Source organism: Neomonachus schauinslandi, chromosome 10 (genome assembly GCF_002201575.2).
Source record: "Neomonachus schauinslandi chromosome 10, ASM220157v2, whole genome shotgun sequence".
NCBI lineage: Eukaryota > Metazoa > Chordata > Mammalia > Carnivora > Phocidae > Neomonachus > Neomonachus schauinslandi.
This window is the reverse complement of record NC_058412.1, coordinates 6,728,461-6,752,583: the sequence shown is the minus strand read 5'-3', so window position 1 is coordinate 6,752,583 and position 24,123 is coordinate 6,728,461. Positions and strand designations below refer to the sequence as shown.

The following is a 24,123-nucleotide window of genomic DNA, read 5'->3' as shown; positions in this document are numbered from 1 at the left end:
TCACCCACCACTCTTGGTCCTCCTCCCCATCCACGATAATCACATCCCCCTCGGAGAACGTCAGCTCGTCTGGGTTGTCAGCCACACAGTTATAGAGAGCTTTGACCCGCTTGGGCTTTAACTTGGTCTGTATTGAGAAGAGGAAGGGTCAGAGGTTAGTGTGGCAGGGAGGCGTCAGCTCCTGGGGCAGAGAAGGGGGCCACTTTGTTTCCAGCTGGTCCCAGGGGTCCGGACCACTCGGGAGCCCACAGGTGTCAAGATGGGCGGATCGGTGTAGCTCAGGGGCTGGGGGACTTCCGGGAGGCCCAGGGAAAAGCTAAGCCATCCCAGCTGAGTGCAGAGAGCTAGGAGTAAGGCAGCCTGGTGCCTGGGGTGCATGTGGGGGTCCGTCCTGGAGCCGTGTTGAGGGTGCTGAGCCCACCGGCTGGAGAGCTCTGGGGTTGTGTCCTGCCCAGATCCAGGAAGAGGCCTCCCATCCGCCCCCAAGGGGAAGAGGGGAAGACCTGTTTCCTTGGAGAGTCTCCTGCTCACTGCCGGCCTGAGCAAAGAGGCAGGAAAGGAGGGGCTCTTCCACTTACTGTCTGTGACTTCCTGGGCATGGGGGCTGGGGGCTGCAGGACGGCAGTGTTGGACAGAGGACCCAGAGCTTCTGTTCCAGAGAGATCCACTCCTGTAGGGCCAAAATGAAGCAACATCACAATATGCCCTCAGGCATAACCAATGAGTTATAAACACTTAATATAACTGCCACAGCATCATGTCTGAAGGGCAGGTTTCCAGAGATTTCCGGGTCTATGGAGGGAAAAGTCCCTCAAAGGCCCAAGCAGCTGTGACTTCCATGCAGCCTCTGTCCAACGTGCAAGGCATGTGAGTGTCACGGAGCGGGACAGGTGTTGCCAGCTCCTCTGCAGATTTCTAGGTCCCTGCCCGGCCCCACACGAAGGGGACAGGGAGGCAGGACACAGTACAGAGCAGCCTGGGAGCGGGAGCAGGAGAGGCTCCGTGGAAGGCAGGGGCGCAGCTGCAGCCCAAACCTCTCCCACGCTGCCCCACGGAAGCAGCAGTAAGCCCCGGGGCCAAATGAAAGAATTACCAGGTCCTCTCGGCTGGCCTTTGTTCATCAGTGGGGTCGACTTGTCAGCCCTAAAAGAAGGGGAAAGTAGATTTACTGGTGCCTGAGGCCCCACAGGCACCTTCTCAACCCCCACCTCACCCCCTCCTTCCAAGGGAGCCATCTGTGCTCAGACCGAAGGTGAAGAAAACATTGCACTGAGTTTAGGATACTTTCAAGAAACTAACAACACCTACCAAGTGAAGGCCCCACCCACCTGACGGGTCTGGCTGTGTGATTTCCATCAGTGTCAGGACAGAAGTCATCACACTGCCCCCCCCTTTGCCTTCAGTCACCCCCAACTAAGGAAGGCCCCCAGGAAAGGCCTGATTCTTGAAGACACCAGTCAGCGAACCCCTTTTCTAAAGGGCCAGGCGGTACATATTCCAGGCCTTGCGTACGAAATCTCGTGCTGCCACACGGCACTCGCCACGGGGAACGCAGAAACCCGAGCGGGGCCGTGCCCCATACGCTGTATGTGCGGGCACTGGAATCTGAATTTCACATGACTGTCGCGTGTCATGACAAAGACTTCTTTTGGCTTTTTCAACCATTTAAAAACCAAAAACCATCTTAGCTTGTGGGCCATACAAAAATAGGCGTGGGGCTGATCAGGCCTGCTCTAAGAGAGCCCGTGTAAAATCCCAGATGTACACCCAGGGTAAGACCAGGGTGGGTGCTTCCTCTACCAAGAGGCCCCACCAGCGTATTCTTTCACAGCAGAACCCCACCAGGCGGCGAGGGCAGGCTTCCACCCAACCAAAGTGGTCTTGGAGATACCCTCGCATCATCTACTCTGCCCCTTCCCCACCTCTCCCTCTGGTCAGACGAGAGGAGAGGATCCCAAGAAGCAGGTAAAACCAGGTAAGACGGTGCTAGAGATGAAACACACCCAGCCAGGCCGTGCCCAACCCCGGGCACTGGCAGCAACACCCCGTTCTGAGCCACCGCACGCCGACTGGCTCTCATCTAGGACCTCAAACGGGAGTTGGCATCTGAGAGAACAGCCCGGGAAGAGCAAGTCTGCAGCTACAACAGGGGAAGAGGGGGGCAAGCTGAAGCAAGACACAGACCCCGATGCAGGAACCCAGAGAAGCACAGCCTGCAGCCACTCAGCGTAGACATGAGAGCGTTCCCCCCTACTGCGTAACTCAGTAGCCACGGAGACCGCGGACGTGCCACTTAGAACAGGAAGGCAAGGATATAACACACTATGTTTTAGAAAGAGATCTCACAAAGCAGTATTAAAAAAGTGCTGAGAGTCTTCTGGTTAAAAAAAGGCAGACTGAAATACATTTACTTCCATTTTCTCCCAAGGAAAAAGATTAGAAAAAACTTAAACCAAAAAAGTACCAAGAGAACCTGAAGAGGAAACATTTTGGAAGTGGCCATTGGAGGGACGGATCCTAACCATGCCAGCTCACCTACGGAGGGGGACCCTTTGTGCAGTGAGGAAGCCCTGAAGGACCCCCATCTGTGCTCTGAGCCCCCAAGGCTCATAAGCCCCTGGGGGGGGGGGTGTAAGGCAGGGCAGTAAACACAGATGGGCCCAAAATCTGCTCAATGAGCTACTGAATCCCTGGATTCCCAGCCCAACCCCGAGTAGCAACTACCCTCCCTCAACCCACTGAAGACCAGAAGTTTCTATTCTTGGAGAGGGTAGAATAGAGCATGTCTGGACTAGGGAGTACACCAGTGCGGTTTTGGGGAGCATCTTTAAAAAGGGGGGACTAAGGGCTCCTGGGTGGCTCAGTTGGTGAAGCGTCTGACTCTTGATTTCGGCTCAGGTCATGATTTCAGGATCGTGAGATCGAGCCCCGTGTTGCGCTCTGCCCTCAGCATGGAGTCTGCTTGAGATTCTCTCTCTCCTTCTGCCCCTGCCCCACCTCTCTTAAAAAAAGGGGGGGGGGACTAAGTAAAAGCTTAACTTTATTTCTTTATTCAACTCCTAGAAAACCGGATCCCTTCAGGCAAGAAACAAAGACTGTTCTCTAAGGAACCTGAGTTGTTCAAGAAAAAAGGCCCCAGTTCAGGGTTCCCCAGTGAAAGTGCCCCGTGAGACTCTCGACAGCCAAGCCCACCTGGCAGCTCTGCGCATGAGGGCTGCGATCAGTTTTAATGCCTCAGCTGAAGTGCCAACTTCTGGGCAGGGAACACCAGATTTATAGGAAAAAGGCTCTAACATAACAGAAGTGAAAACAAAGACAATGGACATGGAAGAAACAAATTATTCAGAAAAGCAAAAGCTAACATAAACAAAAACACTGCCCCGAACCCATCATTAATAATCTGAGATGAGAGAAAACGATTCCATGAAACAAACAGGATACTATTTTTTTTTTTAAGATTTTATTTATTTATTTGACAGAGAGAGACACAGCGAGAGAGGGAACACAAGTAGGGGGAGTGCGAGAGGGAGAGGCAGGCTTCCCGCGGAGCAGGGAGCCTGATGCGGGGCCCGATCCCAGGACCCTGGGATCACGACCTGAGCCGAAGGCAGACGCTTAACCGACTGAGCCACCCAGGCGCCCCCAAACAGGATACTATTAACTTGAAAATTATGTGATAGTGGAAATGAAAAGCTCAATAAAAGAACTGGAAGATACAATGAGGAAAATCTCCCAGAAGGCAGATTTAAAAAGCGAGCCAGCAATGGAGAAATGGAAGCTAGAAGGTGGCAGAGCGCGGCCCCTCGGCTGTACAGAGCTGCATTTCCAGCCCCGGCCTCCAGGTGGAGCCCTGGGACTGGTTCTGGCCAGAGCCGCCCCTACCCAGTCGCTCCCTCAGGAAGTAACCCTGGGCCTGGGAGATAAAGAACTGAAGGATGTAGTTTCTATCCTGAAAGACTCCATCATCTACCTGGTGGCATGGATGAAAAAAGACCCGCCCTGGGGAGTCAGGGCCTCAGCAGGGACAGGAGGCCTGACAGGGTGTGCCTGAGGGGGACAAGGCAGGCAGCTGCCTGGTGGGCCAGTGAGAGCACCCCAGCAGGGTGAAGAAGACCTCCATGGGGGACCCCAGATCTCAGCAGGGAGAGGAAAGGTGGAGGCAGGGATGGGAGCCAGATTTCTCACCACTGGAAAAGGGAGTAAGGAGCACAGAGAGGGAGAGGATGAGAATGAACCCTGTGGTGTTTTGAAAATACTGCCCCAAATTCTTTCCCGAGATCTGGAGTCTGTGACCACTCTGTGCTCCTGCACCGTCCCCACCTCAACCCTGACCAGTGACATTCTCCAGGGCTGTGCCTATTTCTTGGGACTTGTTCTTGGCCCAGCCACCATGATTTGAGGAAGCCCTCACCAAATGGAGAGGCCTCGTACGGTAAGTATTCCAGCCAACAGCGTCAGCCAACAGCCAGCACCAACCACCAGACGCACGGAGTGGAGAGGGGTTATGAGTCCTTCGCCTATGAGTCACTTTCTGTGTCGAACCATCCCAGCCTCTGAGACTTTTCAGTTAGGGCCCCAGATATTATGGTGAAAAAGACAAGCTATCCTCACTGTGCTAATCCAAATTCCTGACAGAGTCTGGGAGCATAATAAAATGGTTGTGTCTTGGTGTGGTTTGCAATGGGAGATAGTGTGAACTCATGGATTTCAAGACGAGAGAGAAATACAGAGATAAATGTGTTCATAAATGTGTATCTACACGGATGGTCACCTAGGCATATACGTGTATCCCCGGTCTTGACCACTCAGAGGGCCTGCCTGGGAGCGGCGACCCTCCGAGAGCAATGAGCACACAAAGCACTCAGATCTTGGCTTCTAAGTATCACTGCCACTAAACGAAACCATTTTCCAGCTTGAGACCATGAACTAGATCCCTCTTGGTAAAGGATGTTCTATGGACAAATGGCAAACCTTGAATGGGGTCTGAGGTTTGGAAGGTAGTCATGTGTCTTTGTTAATTTTCTGACTGTGTGGCCATATCGTGTTGATGCAGAACATCCTAGTTTGTAGGAAATATACGCCTCACACTGCAGAGGGTGCATATAAGCAAGATAACCTTGTGAGTGAGCAACAAATTGAACCTAGAGGCCTAGCATCTTGACTTTAATTCCCAAAACCCAATGTCTGTACTAAACAGAAGTCTAAATTCATTATGTGGATATAAGATACACATTTGTGTGAAATTTTTACAGCTTAAAAATTCTTGGTAAGTTATTTTTAAGACACTTGACCCTGATGAATTACTTAGGTGACCCCTGGGCTCAAATGTTATGTGGAGATTTCAAATGTTTGTACAGAAATTTCAGCAGATGAAGTAATGGGGCCCTTGGCACTTGGAACCTTGAATGCAAGAAGCAAGAATGGCAATTCGGCCAGGCCCTGGTGAGGGGTGCTGGAAGATGGTTACCCGGAAGCAGGCCTCTTCTGGGGGAGGCGGCTGGGTGGCGGGGGCGGGGCTTTGCTCAGTGGGATCCCAGGCTGGGCCGGCTTGCTCTGCTGGCTCAAGGCTTCTATCACACTGGGCGTTTTTGCTACTGGAGGGGGCGGAGTGGGAGCCAGGGGATCTGTGGAAAGAGAAAAGGAGAGGAATACAGAGGGTCAGACTTCGTCACATCCCCAGCCTTCTCACCAGAGGCTCTTCTGGTAAGGGCTTTTTTTTTTTTTTCTAATGGTGATTTCATGAGGGAAAACACCCTCCTTTCATTGTAGATTTTTAGAAAACTGTATTGGCAGGGAGTCCTTCCAAGCCTCAAGTTAGGATTAAAACGTTTCTATGAGCCTGTGAGGATCTTCCTCTGTGGGGAAGCCACCCTGAGACCTGGAGAGACAGCAGCAGGAGGCTGAGGCTGGGGCTGGGGTCTTGCCCCAGTCCCACCCCCAGTGAGCTGGGTCCTCAGCTGACCCATGGGTCCTACCCATTTCCCCAGGCTTCCAGCAGGTCAATCTGAGACAGCCTGTAAAGAACTAACTCTGTAAAGGCTCCACAATCTCTGAGGGGAGCAGGGCAAAGAGGTTATTTATTTACAGACGGGGGCTGAGGCTCAAAGTGACGTGCTTTCCCCAAAAGTTAAAAGAGTTGGTAAGACAGGGAGCTGGGCCCTGAGCCCCTGGCTCCTTTACCAGCTTCCCCCTCTCTAACAAACATTCATGCTGCTCCCAAATACCCAGGGTCCTCATGCCCCATCCTCGTTGAGGCCGAAGCCATGCTCAGGACAGGATGGGGGACAACCCACGGAACCTTCCAGGGCCTCCAGCGCACGCACACGTGGCACTTTCTGCAGCTGGGGCTGGGCTGCTGCTTAGGTTAAAAATCGTAGGAACAACCTGGGTACAACTCAGTGCTCTCAAAGCCTGCCCCCTCAGGCTGGAGCTCCTCCCTCCCACAGCCCATGCAGAGCAGGAAGGAGACAGGCTCAGGGCTTGCCCCACTGATCCAGTAAAGACATTCCTCCCCCCCCAGTCCCCTCCCCTAGGCCCTGGGCCTTTCACCCACGTGTTGACATTGAAGAAGAACACATACCAGATCACATCCACATGACTGTGCCCAAATACTGAGAACCACCAAATGGCCAGAGGAAATGAAGCCCTGGGCTGGTGCATGAAAGGAAGGAATGTTGCTCAGGTGCTCGGGAAGACAGAGGAGGAGAGTGTGTGAGCCCCCCCCGGGCGGGATGCAGGACAGACAGGAGTCTGAGGCTGGGGAGGGCGGCTGGAGGGGCTGGTGGGGGTGGTGGTGGGGGGGACACACAGGGCTGGGCTCCTGGCAGCCTCTGCCTTGTGGGCATGCGGCTTCGCAGCTCTCCCCACGTGGCTGCCAAAAGCACCCCCCAGCCATCCAGATCCAAGAGCCCACTGGCAAGAAAGGAAAAAGGAGAAAACGTACTGGTAGATGTCACACGGAGAGGGGGCAGCGGTGGATGGATAGCTGGCGGATCTGACGAAGATCGCTGCCTGCTTGCACCGTCCACACTTACAGAGTTTGTCTTCCACAGGGCAGTAGCGGAGGAGGCTGTCTGAACTGCACACGCACGCACATGCACACGCACGCACATGCACAGAACAAAAACAGAAACAGAACACTGCATTACTGATCCCCTCTCTCAGAAAATGGTAAATATGACCCTTCTAGAATAGCGCTAAGACCACAAACAGAATCCTCATTTTTTAAGAAACTTTTGTCTCTGGCATCTGGACGAAAGAGACTTACACACACCAGACCAAGGATGCTTCTGGGAAAATTACCAGCTGGTTTTTACAACCTTACTGATTTTCTTTCTCAAATATAAATACTGTTTGAAAAGGAAAACGAATAACCACCATGACATGTCCTGAGCCCTGCACTCAGGTTCTGGAACGTCTGCTTGCCTCTCCCCGCTCCCTAAGTCCTCCCGTGGCTGTGTGAGCGTCACTGCCTGGCCCAGGGGAGCACCTGTTCTCAGAGCACAAGGAGAGAAGGGTGCAGACCAGAAACAGGTGACGGGCTCCCCACCTCCTGCAAACATTTCTGGCTAAAAGTCAGCACACATGACACCCAGGGGGTGCAGCTGACACACACGGGGGAGCCAGCACAGCCTACGTCACCATCTCTGCCCCCACAGAGCTCCGTGCACAGGGGGTCACCACACAGGGGGCCAGGCCTGGGGAGGAATGCGGGCTGTGGACGACGTCTGCCCTGGTGCGGGCCATGCAATGCTGACTCCCTTTGCTGTTTGTTGTGCGGGGACTCCCTGCTGGGCCAGGTGTGGGCTAGACTGAGAACCAGAGGGACTCTCTGGGGGGCTACAGGGAAGAAGGACAATCTACACCGTCAAAGGAGGACATGAAGCTAACTACAGGAATAGTCCAAAAAAAAAAAAAAAAGAAAGAAAGAAAGAAGTCAGAAAAAATCCCAAACCATCTCATTCTAAGACTTTAGGAAAGCAAAAGCAAAAAAAAAAAAAAAAAAGATGAAGTTTTCCTTTTACATGCCCAACAGAGCAAAATAAAATCCTCCCATGACACACAAGTCAGTAAAAGCCATTAATGGGGTGGAGGTGACCAAACCATTTTAGCTCCGGCCTTACAAAATTAATATCCGCACACAGGATACGGGAGGAGGCTGGGGAGACAAGAGGCCCCACGAGGACCCGACCGTGGGCCCCTCCCAGCCAGGGCAAGGAGGTGACAGGGAGGAGGGCAGCTGTGGGGCCTGGTCTTGCAGCTTCTCTCCTGCGCAGGAAGCGCGCCCCCGGGGGCGGCACCGCCTGGGGTGTGGGCACGCAGGGGCCGTGGGCTCTGTCGGGGAGGTGAGGCCGCTGTTTCCGGGGCCTGCCGGGTAGCACCTGCTCTCCTCTCGGGGACTCACTCCTGGGGGTGCGATTCAGTGACCTAGATGACAGGCCCCCGTCGGCCTTCTCTGGCCTCCCTGAGGGATCCCCCTGGGTGCTGGGGGCAGGGCCCCATGGGGGGTGAGGCACAGGGCCAGCTGATGGCAGCTGCCCGTTCACTCCCCCAGCCCAGGCCACGACCGTCGCTCACACCCCCTCCCGGAGAGCAGACGCAGCACCACTGCACCGTGGGACCTCCTTCTGGACCAGCAGCCCACGGCAGCCACCATGCCCAGACACCACACCCCGCGGGGCTCTGTCCCCCCCTCCCATGGGATGCCCTCTGGAGGCCACTGGCCAGGAGCTGCGCTGGCCACTTGCCGGACCTGCCTTCAAGGAGCAGAATGGCCAGCTGGCCTTCAGTCCTGGGAAGATCACTTAACTTTTGGGGGCCTCAGTTTCCATTTTCGTAAAAATAAAAACCAGCATCTGTTGAGTCCAACTCATTCTGTTGGGACCAAGCAATTAAGGTAAGCAGAGCAAGCTTTGGCCCTTAAGGCATTGGTTGGACCCGCGGGATTATTTTGTATTTTTATGATGAGGTTGAGTATCCTTCCCCAAATTAGCATCTTTTTATCCTTCGTTTCATGGGGATCACAGAAATAAAAAATAATCACAGGCACCACAAGCTGGCTGAATGGGGGCTGGGCGAAAGGAAACGGGAAAGAATGAAGGTGGGTGAGTGGTAAAAGCAGAGAGAAAAGGAACAGGAAGAAGGTCTGCAGGAGAGTGTCACAGGACCAGCATCACAAGCTGAGCCACCCACCTCAAGCCTGCCCGGGTGGGGTCCCCGCACTCCCCACGAGACACAGATGCCACACCTCTACCCAGAACAAGGATCAAGTCAGATGCTCTATCACCATTCAGAACCCTAAGAATGAAGAGCTCCTTTAGGAGGCCAACAACTCTAAGACAAAAAAAAAAAAAAAGACCCCAAATGTCATCTAGCAGGGAGCAAAGCAACCATAAACTTGCCAAAGCAAAAACCAAATCATGCCCTTCATGCGCTGGCAGGAGCTACAGCAGGTCAGTACCTTTGGCAACGTTCCGTGGGGGTAGTGGGGGGGCGCTGGCAGTGCTGGGGGCCGCAGGCTGGGTGGGAGGCGGGCTGCCACTGAGGATCGCACCGTACGTCTCATTCTGCAAGATGCTGGGCACAAAGCTCCTCTGCTTGTCCTTGGCCAGGCTGGCGGCATCTCTGGCCAAGGATGCAGCATTAGACTGCAGCTGGTTGGAGCCCAGCTGGTAGAAGCTGACGGGCCGGTCCTCTCGCCGACTGGGGCTGGGCTGCAGAGGGGTGGGAAATGCACACACACTGACCTCTCGGTCACAGCGTCCGGTCTACCGGTTACCACCTCATGCACTCCACTGCTACAGGGGCTCTCAATTGTTACATGAGAGCCGCAAGATTTGAAAGTTACTCTTACCATGTCTCTTCATGGAGACATACCCCACCCCCAAAAGCCATGATTTATAATTTACAATTCTCCATTCTGTAAAGGATTGAAAACATAGGCTGTTTCACCTTTACTAGCCAGAGTTATCTTAACCTAGATCTGCGTTTTCACTGCATTTCCTGTTTGTAAACACATTTTCAATTGAGCACCCAGCTGCAATCAATCCCCAACAGCTAGGCAGCAAATTCAGGGGAGATCAATGTTTTCTTCCCCAATGAACTGAAGTCTCAAGATTCCTCTAACTCAGGGGTCAGCAAACCATGGCCCGTGGGCCACCACCGGTCTTTATAAATAAAGTTTTATTAGAACACAATCATGCCTGGTCATTTACATATTGTCTATGGCTGCTTTCAAGCCACCCTGGCACATCTGATTAGTTGCAGTAAAGATGGTGATATTTTAGGCCCACGAGCCTGAAATATTTATTATTTGGCCCTTTTGGTTTGCTGACCCTTGCTCCCCATGAAATCAGGACTCGGGTAAACCAGATCTAATTCATTTCTAATACCAGCTCCATTATAAGAGCTACGATCTTGAGCATCACCTTAGCCTTGCTGATCCTCTTTCTCATCTCTTCAGCGGGTGAACTTGGCTTCTCTAGCACAATGCCCAGAGCTCAGCAGGTACAGTACTGGCTGTCGTACCCCCCTGCCCCTCACAGGACCACCCACAAGGGGAAGAGCTAGCGGCTCACAGTGGCCAGCCAAGGCTCTGGCCAACCCAATGGCTCAAACTCAGCTCAGCTACGCAGAACTTGATGGCTAGTTCTCTTCACACATATTTTAAATTCAACAAAGCCCATGGCTGTATCATACCCACCTCCGCTGGAAACAGAGTGGGAGGAGGCGTGTGAGCACTTGCTGTCGGACTTTTACGGGGACTGTATGACCTGCTGTGTCATACTACTCTGATGTGTGGACTCGCCCTGGGGCCCATGTTTCCGATCTTTTTTTAGGGTGGGTAAGTATAACATTAGTCAGCTCTTCTTACTAGGACACCATTTTATAGCTAACTCAGTGGAGAAGTTTCTTAGTCTAAGAAATAGTAAGTATGGATGTTAACTGCTCCACGAACAAGGATAGTCAAGGAGGTTTTGGAAATGCCATAGATGTATATAATCAGACATCCTCAGTGCACATCAGGACATTCAAGTCCTACAATAAAAATAGAACACTTTATATGGCATTCCCCACGAATTTCCTGGCAGCTAGGAGTGTGGGCTCTGGAGTCAGTCTGCTGGAGTCTGACTCCGCTCTGAGACCCGCGTGAAGGTAGTAACCTGCCGGGGGGGCCCCCAACTGTGCAAGACAGAGTGTCATGAGCAGGGAGCTGGACTCGGAGGCCAGCGCCCTCCATGTGGCCTCAAGCTGGTCTAAACACTGGCTTCACTGTGACTGAGTCAACTGATCAACCTCTCCTGAAGCTTCCATGATCCCATCTGATAAAGGAAAAAGCTGGACCCAGAGCTCTAACGGTCATTTAATTCTAGTTAAGGTTTTAAAGATCAACTAGGTGAACATGCCCTGTGATACTGGGGACCCCTGGCTCTTTCCCACATCCACGGTGCGAGGGCTTCCTCGAAATCCCACTAGAAACAGAGGCCCCCCCCCCATATCTTTTGATCTGAGGAGCTGATGATGAGGACACAAGTAACGTCCCTTTAAATCAACACGCGCAGGAGCTGGGAGACCAGCGGTGCTTGTGGGAAGGGCAAAACCAAACAGCTACTGAGATCAATGGAAGCCCAGAGTTAACTCCGCTTTTTATACAAAACCACTTTCTGCCCTGATTATACTCTAGGCTCCACAGTGTCGGAGCGAAGCGCATCACAACACTCCTGGCGTCCTGCAGCCTGGCACTGACCTGCAATTTCTCGTCCACATCGTCATCGCTCTCATCCAGGTCTTCGTGGAGCAGTCGCCACTCGTACTCGACGTGGACGTGAGAGTTAAACCTCCCACATAAGGCCTGGGTCAGCTGAGAAGAGGAAGGGCTGTGAGGCGGGCACCCACAGGCAGTGGTGGGAGGTGGGGAGAGGGGAGGCAGAGTCCCTCCGGGGCGAGGCCAGCCGACTGAAACCCCCCTCCCTCACCGAGGACCTTGAAACTCAAACCTCGAGACTCCCATTTAGTGCTCTGTAACCTGTAAAGTGCTGTGTGCAGGCGAGGGCTATTCGAGATCTAAAGGCTAATGGTTGGCCTGCAGGTGCTGACAGGCACACACAGGAGCAAACTCAACAGAGGACAGTGCACGTGTCCACTAATTGTTAACCCAACCAGTCTTGGCCCACACGAGAGATTATGGCCCACAGAAAAAGGATGTGAATGAGTATTTTCGCAATTCTCTCAAGGAAGGTAAATACCCAATTCCATGTTAGATCCACAGGAGAGAAGCGAATTCATTAGATTCAGTGGGTGTCCTAGCACATTAGCCCTTAATTTCCTCCACAGCCAGAGTGTAGCTGTGTGACCTTGGGCAAGTTCCTTAACCCTTCTGTGCTTGTTTCCTCATCTGTAAAATAGGGGTAGCAGAAGCAACCATGTCATAAGGTAGCTATCCAGATTAAATTAGTGGATATGAAGTACTGAGAACAGTACCTCTTACTCATCTCACACTTGCATAGCATTTAGTAGTAGTTCTATTTATTGAGCACTCACTGAGTGTCGCACAGTGCAATGCTAATTCTTGCAACAACCTTGTAAACTGGTGTAACGGACTCCACCTTACGAATAAGGAGACAGCGGGAGAGTTGGCATTGGCGTGACTTCCCCAGGTCACGGTGGGAGCCCCTACGCTGCCTGACCCTGTGGGCTCTGTCTGCTGGCCGCACTGCCTCTTCTAGAACAGGACAGGAAAAGACGGTGCGGAACAATCCAAATGACTTGGGGCTGGGGAACAGAATACGCACACCAGCTGGGGATGCTGCCGCAAGGGGAAGAGCTAGCGGTTCACAGACTCGAGAGAAGGGCCAGAGCTGCGGCGGCCTCCCGATCTCTGCTCCACTTGCCCCAGGTGACGCCATGTGTCCAACCAGCAAATTCCGACTTGTATTCCAAGTGTCACTACGAGGGGGGTGGTCCCCTCCTCTCAAAAGACTCCCCGAGTACACTTTCTCCTGGTTGTCCCCTCTAGGGTCCAAATGTGGGAAGACCCCCCTCCCAGAGGGCAGGGCCCCTCCCCGGCCCCGGCAGGGGGCCTTCACTCCGTCCGCGCCGGAGGGAGACTCACCAGCTCCTCGCAGTGCTCGTGCCTGAGGCGTTTGGCGATGTCCAGTGGCGTCTCTCCGGACTCGTTGGCTAAAAGGCAGGGCAACACAAGGAGGCGTTACGGCAAAAACAAGCAAAGGTCTGATATCAAGAGGCAGTTAAAAGAAGATACAGGGAGGCAGCACCAAGTGACACTGAGCATGACTAATGAGATGCACAGCGTGGAGCAGGGAGGCTGACTGGTCTTCCAGTCCTACAGAACTGCAGCAGCGTGTGGTCGGCGAGATTTTAAAGACTGCGCTAACCGACCTCCTTCTCAGCAGTCTGTAAATCTGAAATTCTGTATTTTCTTCCAAATAAGCCTCCATCAACAAGGTTTGGTTATTAATTAAAAAGAAAGAAAGAAAGAAAGAAACTTGGCTCAAGCAGGTGTGTGCCTCCTTTCTGTTCTCTTTGCTCTCTGTTCAATGGTTCTTGAAAAACACTTCCTCACAATGCCATCACGGCTGCCTGCCCTCAGGCAGCTGCCAGTGCATCAGGGTCCCCTGGCAGAGGGAGGGATGAAGGCCCAGGAGCTCAGGGTCCCCCGAGGAGGAGACTCGTTGACTCCCCACCGCCCCGTAAACCTTCCACCCAGAGCCGGGAAGGGGTTAAGCCTGATCCTGGCTGGGGGTTCTGAGGAGGGGGACAAGATGCCCCAAGCCTTGTTCAAGTTCACCTCAGCACGAGCGGCATCTGCAGAGCCTGCGCTCTGCCTCTCACAACCATACGGTGCCTGCCCGTGACGCAAGGCCTACGTCCCGGATGGCGGGAAACCGCTGACAGACACGGGAGGAGAGGCCCCCCGCCTGAGGGCGGGACTTGGGTCCCCTTGGCCGACAGGAGCCCAGCACCTGGACCCTTCCCCGCAGCAGCGCGGGGCCTGCGCACAGCCGGGCCCGGGGCCTCACCGGTCTCGATGGAGGCCTTCCCGCGTAGGAGGAGCTTGAGGCACTCGGCGTTGTCCGTCAGGCAGCAGTAGTGCAAGGCGGTGCTGCCTTTCCCCGTCTGTTTGTCCAGGTTCCCGCTGACCAACAACAGGGGCAGAGGGAGGGAGAGACGGGTGAGTCGCAGGCCGGGGCCTGGGCCCATGAGCAGGGCAGGCCATGGAATCAGCGCGCAGGGCATTCGGCGCTGCCGGGACGGGGCGGGTGAGGCGCTCGGGCTGAGGCCGGCAGGACCCGGCGACAGCGGCAGGGAAGGCCAGAGCGAGGTGCCCGTGCGGCTGCTGCGGGGGTGGGGGGTGCTGGCTGCCTCCTCCAGGGCCGCCCTGAACCACGAACCACGGCATCCCTCCCACTTCTCCATCAGCGCCCGGAGGCTGAAGGGTGTGGGCCTCAGGAAGCCGGTGTGACTCGCCATCCTGTCCCACAGAAGGACGGGGGAGCCTTTTCTCCTCATATTGTTGACACTGTTGACAGGAAGCGAAAGAGCCACCTTTCCAAAGCCCAGAATGTGCAAATGCCTCTGCGTCTGCGGGCCCCGGGCTGCCCCCAAAACAGCCAAAGCGGCAATCGTGAGATTTCGAAAGTCCTTCTAGCGCAAAACAAGACCAGACTGCTGCACTCCTCCGACAAAGCCACCCAGCCCACTGGCGGAGGCAGCCCAGAAACACGGCTGTCCTGAGCAGGAGGGACAGGGAGGGGGCTCTGTGGGCCCTGGGAGGACGGATGGGGGGCAGCTCTCATAGAGACAGAACCTGCTACACTTTCAGGGTGCAAATGAGCCTCATCTTCTGGTCTCTCCCCTCTTCCTGCTGCCCTCCTTCCACGCTGGAAGAAATCAGGATTTCCCTTCTCACGCTCCAAGAGACTACGCTGAGGAGGACTGGCGTCCCCGAGCTGTCTCATCCACTGTCCACGGAGCCACTGTGACACGCGAGGCGCTGGGTGGGCATTCCGGCTCCAACAGAGCGCGGCTTCCACTGAGTGCCGCAAACTGCTGACCTGCCCCCAGCTGCTCTACCTCTGGCCATTTCTTGCCCCCCCAGGAACAGCAGGGAAAGGCCGAAAGGCAAAATATGACCTTGCTTTTGCACGGTGGAATTTTCCACTCCGTTTGGGGCAATTTCAGGGGCTTTTGACCAGCACCTCCCCCTCCACACACATGATCAGGGAGTTAAGGTACACTGTGACGGGTCTTCATGGTTGGCCTGCTGCCCCAGGCGGGCGATGCACCAAACAACAGGACCGTGGAGCCCGGGTAAGCGGCACACACATTCTTTAAAGGAAACTTCTAATTAAAAAACAGAAACAGGGTGCCTGGGTGGCTCAGTCGTTAAGCGTCTGCCTTCGGCTCAGGTCATGATCCCGGGGTCCTGGGATCGAGGCCCGCATCGGGCTCCCTGCTCCACGGGAAGCCTGCTTCTCCCTCTCCCACTCCCCCGGCTTGTGTTCCCTCTCTCGCTATCTCTCTCTCTGTCAAATAAATAAATTAAAAAAATCTTTAAAAAAAAAAAAACAGAAACAACTTTTCAAACCAAACAAAATGCCCACAACCCAGTGATGCGGTTTACAATCTCAGCTTAGGCGGGTGGCCCAAGTATGGATCTTTTATGTGTCCCTTTTACTCTCCCCACTGCTCAGGGCACCTGCCTGGGTCTAGTGAGACACTCGAGGGACAAGCGTGGGGACGGCTCTGTGCACACAGAGTGGTGGGATTCACAGACAGTCTGCCCTCCAGGGCCCAGAATTCAGATGTATTGATCTGGTATCTCCTGAGTCCCAGACGCTAGAAGATGGGTCTTGCAGATACCAAGAAGGGTCTCTGTCCTCACACTCTAGGGCTTTTTTGGGACTATGCTGGAATACCCCACTCCTGGCGGTTTTTTCCGGTCCCACGGTTTGTGTTCAGGCCTGGGAAAATCCCAGCACCTTGGCCACATAATGAGGCAGGAACCTGATCCTTCCTTGGAAACACCAAGGAACAAAACAAAACGCTCCCCTAATTTTAGAACACCTACCTGTTCTGAACTAAAAAGTCTACAATGTGGAGAGAAGTCCGGTCCACCGATCTGACTGCAAGATGGAGGGCAGTTTCATCTGGCTCCTGAAGACCAAACAGAAACATTGCAGAATTCCAAGAGGAGCATTCAGTTTTCTGTCCAATGTGAGTGAAATCGTGTCTCTCTCTTCTGAAAGCCTTATATTCTTTCTTTCAAAACATTAATCTCTAAGATATATGGCCCCTTCAGTCTCCTGGGGAAACTCTGCCCTTGGCAACCTGCAATTTGGAGACTGGTCTTCCTTCCTCCACAGGAAGTAATAAGAAATTCAGGGGTTTCATCTCAGAGTCCCCCAATCTCTAGGTCCCTATCCCTGCACCAACAACATGTAAGGGGGGGCCCTTTTGTTCAAAGACACCAGGAAGGTTCCCCAGGCCTCTTGTATGCAGTCTCTGATACCGGTGTTCACGGTTTTCATTCTATACTTACGGATAGGGCCATCAGTGCTAATGCCCAGACTGCCTTCAGTTTATACTAGGGGACACCTGACACCACTGCCTTTTCTGAACGTGAGTTCTGGCAGGTGGGGGAGGACAGACCAGATGGTGGTTGTCTCAGGCAGGTGGGTGGGCAAGAGAGCCGGAGGCAAAGGAAATATCCATGCAACAGGGAACATGAGGCGAAGAGGGAGGTGCCCCCCTCCACCTGTCCAGCCAGCCAGGGCCACCCCCCTGTCCTCTGGCCGCGACACAGCTCTGAGCTGAGCATGCTCTGCCCTGGGCCACCGGGGCTTGACTTTTCTCTCTCTTAAACACGGAATATCAGGCTCCATATAATGTGTGCTCGGGCTGCTAAGCGTTAACAGCCAGCACCCTGCGCCTTCATCATGACAGTGAGGTTTCAAGGGAATGTGTTGTGTGTGTCACGAGGGCACCCATGGACGAGTATTAGGATATATGCCAACCCTTGACACTGGTAACCGGTTTCCTGTGGACTCGATCCTGACAGGAAGATCCCACCCCACCTTTAGACCTCACCCTCTCAACAAGGTTCTCCCAGAAAACTGGGGGATGTCTCTCTTCTCCCCTTCCCTCAGGGAGGAGGGCACAGGGGAGGGAGCAGGCTGGGGGGCTCTCCTTCCCAGGGCGGCCCCAGCAGCTGCTACTGAAAGTTTGGATCCCTGCTCACCAGAGACAGGACCTCTCTCGGGTTGCTCGGGTTCCTGAGAAGATGCTCCCTTCCCCCGGGGACTGGCCTTTCCTTCCAGGGCTGGCATTCTATTTTTGGCTTAAGAATAAAGCACCAATTTCTTCCCCAGAACTCAATGCTATCTTCTTTCAGAGAACTATACTACTTTTTCAGCATTTCTGATTATACTGCCTTGCCACTTCCCCACCCCCCACTTTCTTTTCTTTCTTTAAAAGGAGCAGACCACACCCTTACATGTCCGTTGGCCAGTGGGATTTTTTCTGTAAGATCCACACCGTCAGCATAGGCTTGGAGTAATCCAAAAATATCTCTTGTTTTGACAGCCTCACAAAGGCTGTGAAGTTTTGCTGCATTATCCGCATGCCTTTTCCTTGCATATTTCCTCTCGATGTACTTGGCAGTAATGTAGTCCTTTCTGGCATTCCTGAAATCAAGCATAATTGCCTTGTAAACGATTAAGGGCCTCTATTCAAACATATCTAACCTTCATTCTGGAACAATTTTGAAAAGTCCTGCCCACACCCTCCTTGTAGGAAGCGCTGGGGTGTAGGAAGGGGGCCGCTGTGTGACCATGCAGCGTCTACGTCCAGTAACACCTAGAGCCCTTTTAAGAAGCACTGACATCTGGGGCGCCTGGGTGGCTCAGATGGTTAAGCGTCTGCCTTCGGCTCAGGTCATGATCCCGGGGTTCTGGGATCGAGTCCTGCATCGGGCTCCCTGCTAGGCGGGGAGCCTGCTTCTCCCTCTGCCTCTGCCTCTCTCTCTCTCTCTGACTCTCATGAATACATAAATAAAGCATTTAAAAAAAAAAAAAAAGAAGCACTGACATCTTCTAGTTTCCAACCCAAGAGGCCTCAAGGCCCGGGGCAGGGTGCCTGGGCCTTACTCAGGGGCCAACGGTAGCTGGCCAGGTCAGGCAGACTGGGAGGCCCTCCGCAAAGGTGAAGATGCTATCTCCTCAGTCATGGGCACCGCGCCTGGCAGGAAAAGCATGCACCATATGTCTGATGAACCAGAACAAACTGGCAGTCTCTGCGCTCCATTTTCTGGCCTTCCTGTGGCACAGTGTTCGCAGACTCTACCTCCCCACAGAGCACGGAGTGGTGGCAACTCTGAGAAGCCAAAGGCAGCATGGGTTCAAATCCTGTCCCCACCACACTGATGGTGTGTCTGGGACAAGCATCCTATCCCTGGAGGCCCCAAGTCTTATCTGTGCAAGTGTGTACCCCACACCCTCGTGGAACTGTGACAAGTAGGTGAACTGACATTTGCAGGACACGCGGTAGGTCCTTTTGGGACCCTAGAACTTGCTGATGAACTTCAAAGATAGAGAGCAAGAAAAACAGTAGTTCCTGTGTCAGGAGGACTCTCCGTATTTTACTCCAATGGCCTTAACAAGTTACCGCGGAATAAAAGACGTGGACAGGATTTTTGAGAGGCACAGTGAATAATGCTAAGTTCCCTGTGGCCACCAGGTGAGAAGTGTCAGGAAGCAACCCAGAAACCCATCAGCTGATGAATGGACAAACAAAATGTGGTCTCTCCACACAGCCAGACAAGGGAACAAAGTACCAACACAGGCTGCAGCATGGATGAGCCCTGAAAACATTACTCGAAGTCAAAGAAGCCACACGAGGCCACACACTCTATGATCCTGCGTAAACAGGATGCCCAGAAGAGGCCAATCTGTGGAGACACAAGGTGGATTAGCAGGGCCTGGGGGGGGGGGGGGGGGGGCGGTGCCGGTTAACAGGTGCGGGGTTTTGTTTTGGGGGGATGAAAATGTTCTAAAATTGTAGTGATGGGGCGCCTGGGTGGCTCAGTCGGTTAAGTGTCTGCCCTCAGCTAGGGTCATGATCTCGGGGTCCTGGGATGGAGTCCCGCATCGGGCTCCCTGCTCGGCGGGGAGTCTGCTTCTCCCTCTGCCTCTGCCCCCCCCCCCCCCCCCGGCTTGTGCTCTCTCGCTCTCTCTCTCAAATAGACAAAATCTTTAAAGTAAAATAAAATTGTGGTGATGGATGCACACTCTGTGAACATGCTGAACAATACTGAATTTACATTTAAATGGGTGAACTGTATGGTATGTGAATTATATTTCAATAAAGCTGTGAAAAAAAAGCATGTCAGAGAAAACAAAATTCCACCGACAATACAAAAACTTAACTTTAGCCAACAGACGTACAGAGACACAGGGAGAATAGCACCACAGGATCAATGCCCTTGGCTCCCTTCTGGAAACTACTCTTTCTGGAAAGTGAAGTGCCCTGCAATTTCAAAAAGCTGGGCAGGGGAGGCTGAAGGAACAGCCAGGGCCTGGTGGTCGGCTCAGAGCGCCCGGGCTCAAGGTCAGATGGCTGCTCAGACCCGCTCCGCCTGTCGAGGGCACTGTGGGCAAGCCCTTCCGGCGACCCCACCTGCTCACAGGGCTGCTGCAGGTTATATGAGAGAGCACATTCAGGCGTCTGGCCCAGCATTCTAGAAACACCAGCATGGAACCAAGGGGCTCGTAGTGCCAAGTGGAACCTGGTCAGCTCTTCTCAGCTCAGGCACTGCTCCCTCCCATCCTGCTGTCAGCCAGGGCTGTGCCAACCACCTCTGCTGTCGCCACCAGTCACCGAGCCCCTCCGGCCAGCACCCCAGGGCCCGGGCTGCAGTGCCCCAGGGCCGGGAGCGAGCAGGCCAACTCCAGGCTCTGTCCGAGAGGGTAGCAGGGGCTTCACTCCTCACTGCTGACGACCTGACCTAAGACATCCACGGCCCGGGTGTTTGTAAAACGCAGACTGCGTGAACTGTGCTAACCAATTTATGTGTGTCGCCTCACAAACCCTTACGGAGAAGTAAACTGAAGTCTATGGAGGGACATAAGATTCTGTTCCCTCACGCAGCGGGCAAGTTCCCTGAGGGGGCCTCCTAGCACAGTGTGGCGCACAGAGAACTGCTCAGTGACCTTCTGGGCTTGACGGTGTGCTCTATCTGACAACGATTCAAATTCTGTAGGTCTCCTATGATGGGTGGTTGGACTAGACGGCTTTCAAGTTTTAGGGAGTTTCAATAATCCTTGCAGGACAATCACCAAGGTGACCTCCCCTGCCTCCCTTGGAAGGAGCTAGAGAGATACTGGCCCCTTTACTTGTTTTTTAATGTATTATTCATCTGTCCAGGGCTCTGCGTCCCCTGAAGGTCATTCCTACACAAGTCCAAGAACAGACCTGCTTTAGGCACCACCACGCTCCACGGCTTTGTGGGGGAAGTTCACTCTGCCGGCGCCATCCCCTCCCCACCTCTTGCTTTTTGGAGAAAAGCAGTGAACTGACAACGCTTTTGGCACGTGTTTAGGACAGGTTTCTTGTACTTCTGAAGGATGGGCCTGTGTAAGGGTCCTGAATCACAGGAGGAGCAGTGAGCCTCCGTAAGCAGACATTAATCTGCCTGCTTCCCCCCTCCACCTATTTCTCTCTCTGCATAACCCCCCGAAATCCAAAATCTGATTCACAGGCCACTAGAGGGTCTTCAGCTTCCCTTTCAACAGATTTATCTGCAGATGGTGTGTTCTGCTGAGATAAAGCCAGCAACAGTACATTCCTTCTCATGTGCAAGTGAAGTATCAGCTTATTTAAGTAGCCACAGAGCTGGGACTTTATCTTTGACTCGTTGATTGATTAAATATGTACTGAACCATCACAAGCAACATGTTGTGGCAGAAAATACGAAAGTTAGGAAGATGCAATTTATTAAAGAAATGGGTATCGATACTCCGGTATGGTAGAAAGTGGGATGAAAGGTTTTAAAACCGAGCCAAATGCTATGGGAGCAGAGAGCCCAGCAGTTAATTTCACCTGAGCAGGTATGAAAGCAGGCGGCATTTTGCCATCACACTGGCCATCCACCCTCATTTTTGGGGGGGGAGGGGGAGGGCTAAACTTCCTTTTCATTTGTGCCAAGGTTGGGGGGGTGTCTAAACGCAGACAATATGTTTATATTGAAGGATTCGAAGCAGATAGTGCTCATTTTTTAGAATCATCTAGCCCCAGAATAAACAAATTCTCTGCTTTTTATAAAGGACCCCTGGTACTTGGAAGAAATTATTTATCATATGCTTTGTTCAAAACTGATCAACGTTACAGCATTTCAGGAGACTGGTACCTTCTCTTTGAGTGCAGGTATTAATTAGACTAAATAAATGTGCCATACCAGACCATGGAGTTTCCTTTACTCAACAGGATCTTTTAGCTACCCTAGGAAAAGCTGGCTCACCTCTGGGTAACTCTCTAGTTGAAACCTAAATTGCAAGGACCCTAAGTTTCCGGGGTCTGTGGGATCAGTGTGTAGCACTCACATTGCCTCTACTACCCACACCCATGGCGAGCAGAGTTGCCAACACCACCAAAGTGCATGCGTCACCTCACCATCCCACTGATGATCAGCCCGACGGCTCTGTGAGCAGTGGAGTGTGATCCCCTGCTTATGTTAGAGAAGAGGGCTCTGAGAAGCTAGCAAGCCTGCCAGGTCCCACCATCAAGGAAGGGCTGGATTTCCAGGGCTGGGTAAGAATACAGATTTGGAACTCAGATCTTCATCCAGAGAGGACAACAGCCTCGTGCCTGGTGTCCAATCTCACAGAACTGCTACAGCACAAACATTTGCTACAGGACTCCATCATGAATCAACTCTAATCCAACACCAACCAAACGCTCATCTCAGATACCTGATACCTGATGGCCACAGGCTGGGTTCATGCCCTTAGATGTCTATGCTGTCTTACTACATGGAGTTACCTCACCTTGATGCAAAAGAACACAGATCCTACAATCTCAGCTTCCCAAAGACACATCCCAACAAACGGGCTACAAACACCGAAGCTCTCAGCTTCCGCTACAGGCCTGTACACGGCCTCCCATGTGTCAAAGCTCTCTTCAAGCACAGTTCACTGTCCTCACCCAATGTCCTTCGGGAGGACCTCTGCCATCAATTCCCTCCCAAGCTTCTTCCAAAGGCAGTGCTGTCTCTGTAAATGAATTTTCCTACTCTCTCTTATCACATTTTTCTCATTTCCTCCTCTCCTGCTGGAACACTTGGATCCAGACTCACCACTCGAATGCAGGTGCTGTGTCCTCACTGCCCTGCAGACACCTTCCTTCCTTCCGTCTGCCCCACTCTGCATCACAACAGAGCAGTGACCAGCCCCCAGCCGCCTGGAGCAGACGGGCCAGCCGCTGCCCTGACCTGCTGCCCTTCCATCCACCTCTCCCTCTCAACGACCAGTGTGATCTGGGTGATTTATGCTTTGTTTGATAAGACTGGCAGGAAAATCTCCTATAAGCTCTGCTTCATCAGGCCAGCAGATGCACCATGAGGCACAAAAGCTTCTCGGTCAGGTTTTGTGTCAACAGTAAAACAAAACCAAAAAAACTCTTGTTGAAGGAAACACACTCCACATTTGCAAGGACCCTGGGAAAGAAAATGATACGTAGTCATGTATCTATGACAACTAACCCTCCCAGTGGCTGAGAATTTATGCGGAGAGAAGGGGAGAGAGAAGACCCCTGAGGCAGAAGCGAGGGGGTACCCACACACCACCAGCAAGGGCGACACTCGCTGTCCTCCTTCCCAGACAGAGAGCATCGGCCAAAGCTGCCTTCCTGTGGTTTCTTCCTAAGAAAACCAGCCACACCAAATTTTTATTTGGATACCCAAAAAGGTGACTTACACAAAAACACCCAGGCTGATTTATTCCCTAAAGAAGCACCACTGAGATACCCCAAGCTTGTTATTCTCCTGTCTCTCGGGGCTCAGGTACAAGGCCAATCTTTGCTCAGAAAACGAGAACAGCCAGTTTCATACTTACATGTCACTGCCCGGGTTGGGTTTGACCGAGTCTTCAGCTGGAAGGCAACACTCCATAATCTCATTAAAGCCTGCATTCCCAATATTCTTGGCAAGCTGCAAAAACAGAAGTCTATTTCAGGGTACTCAATTATTAATCCATTCCACTGCTACACACTACTCATGCATCTGATGATTTATTTAATGGCCACTAAGAAATAGAGCAATAAAGTGGCTTGCCGTTAATAAAGATGGACAAAACTCAAACCCCAAAGGTACCCATAAAACCAGAGATAAGCAGCAGCACGTCTATTAGAGAGAAATGTTCTCATAAAATGTCCCCTGGATAGAGTACCTAGATGGACAGGAAGAAGCAGTAACCTGGTCCAACGTCAGTTTTCCTCCTTACCCACGCCCCCAAAAGCTCAGGCTCCAAGTGAAATGGATCTAATAAGATCTATTTACGCCAGCAAGGAGGTGTCTCTGATACAGTGGAGTGGGTGCTGGGCCAGGAAGCCAAGACTTGGGATTAAATCACGGTTCAATTTTCTGGTTTTGTGACCACACACAAGTCAGTTTCCCTGAGTTTCGATTTTTCGTCAGTAAAATGGGGATGACACCTGCCTTGCTGGGTTGTAATAATAATAAATTGGGGCAATTTAGGTGAAAGCGTTCTATAAACTGAAGCACTAAAAATGTATTTGTTCCAAATGTAAGGTCCCCACTCGACAATCAACCTTTTTATTTGTCAAAAATTAAATGAACACATTTTAGTTAACGCTTATTGAATTCTTGGCACTATGCTCGATGCAGCAGATAGGAAGATAAAGGTCACGGCTTGTCTTAGACCAGCTACCCTGACGGTATGGTGACTGGCATCTCCTGAATGGATACACAAACTCTGAGTGATCAGGAGCTACTTAAAAGCAGGGGTTTAATCATCATGTCCCAGCATCCAGCCCAGCACCTGACCGAGATTAGCTTCTTCCATGTTTAATGAAACAAAACCGAGTGGGAGC

General features: G+C 52.6%; 1 protein-coding gene across 5 annotated transcripts in view; it reads right to left on the bottom strand.

Annotated features, from left to right (window-relative positions):
• ASAP2 (ArfGAP with SH3 domain, ankyrin repeat and PH domain 2) overlaps positions 1 to 24,123 on the bottom strand; it is a 111,309-nt gene that overhangs the window by 4,389 nt on the left and 82,797 nt on the right. For 2 of the 5 annotated variants that reach the window (XM_021697683.2, XM_044918625.1), the window contains 12 exons: positions 23,127 to 23,221; positions 17,516 to 17,705; positions 16,091 to 16,176; positions 14,040 to 14,155; positions 13,112 to 13,179; positions 11,747 to 11,860; positions 9,461 to 9,713; positions 6,944 to 7,078; positions 5,468 to 5,624; positions 1,094 to 1,143; positions 579 to 670; positions 5 to 127 (listed from right to left, as the gene is read on the bottom strand). In XM_021697683.2, coding sequence (XP_021553358.2) covers positions 5 to 127; positions 579 to 670; positions 1,094 to 1,143; positions 5,468 to 5,624; positions 6,944 to 7,078; positions 9,461 to 9,713; positions 11,747 to 11,860; positions 13,112 to 13,179; positions 14,040 to 14,155; positions 16,091 to 16,176; positions 17,516 to 17,705; positions 23,127 to 23,221 — 1,479 coding nt within the window. Of the gene's footprint in view, positions 1 to 4; positions 128 to 578; positions 671 to 1,093; positions 1,144 to 5,467; positions 5,625 to 6,943; positions 7,079 to 9,460; positions 9,714 to 11,746; positions 11,861 to 13,111; positions 13,180 to 14,039; positions 14,156 to 16,090; positions 16,177 to 17,515; positions 17,706 to 23,126; positions 23,222 to 24,123 lie in introns of those variants that run through there. The other 3 variants (XM_044918623.1, XM_044918624.1, XM_044918626.1) reach the window with 3 other exon arrangements.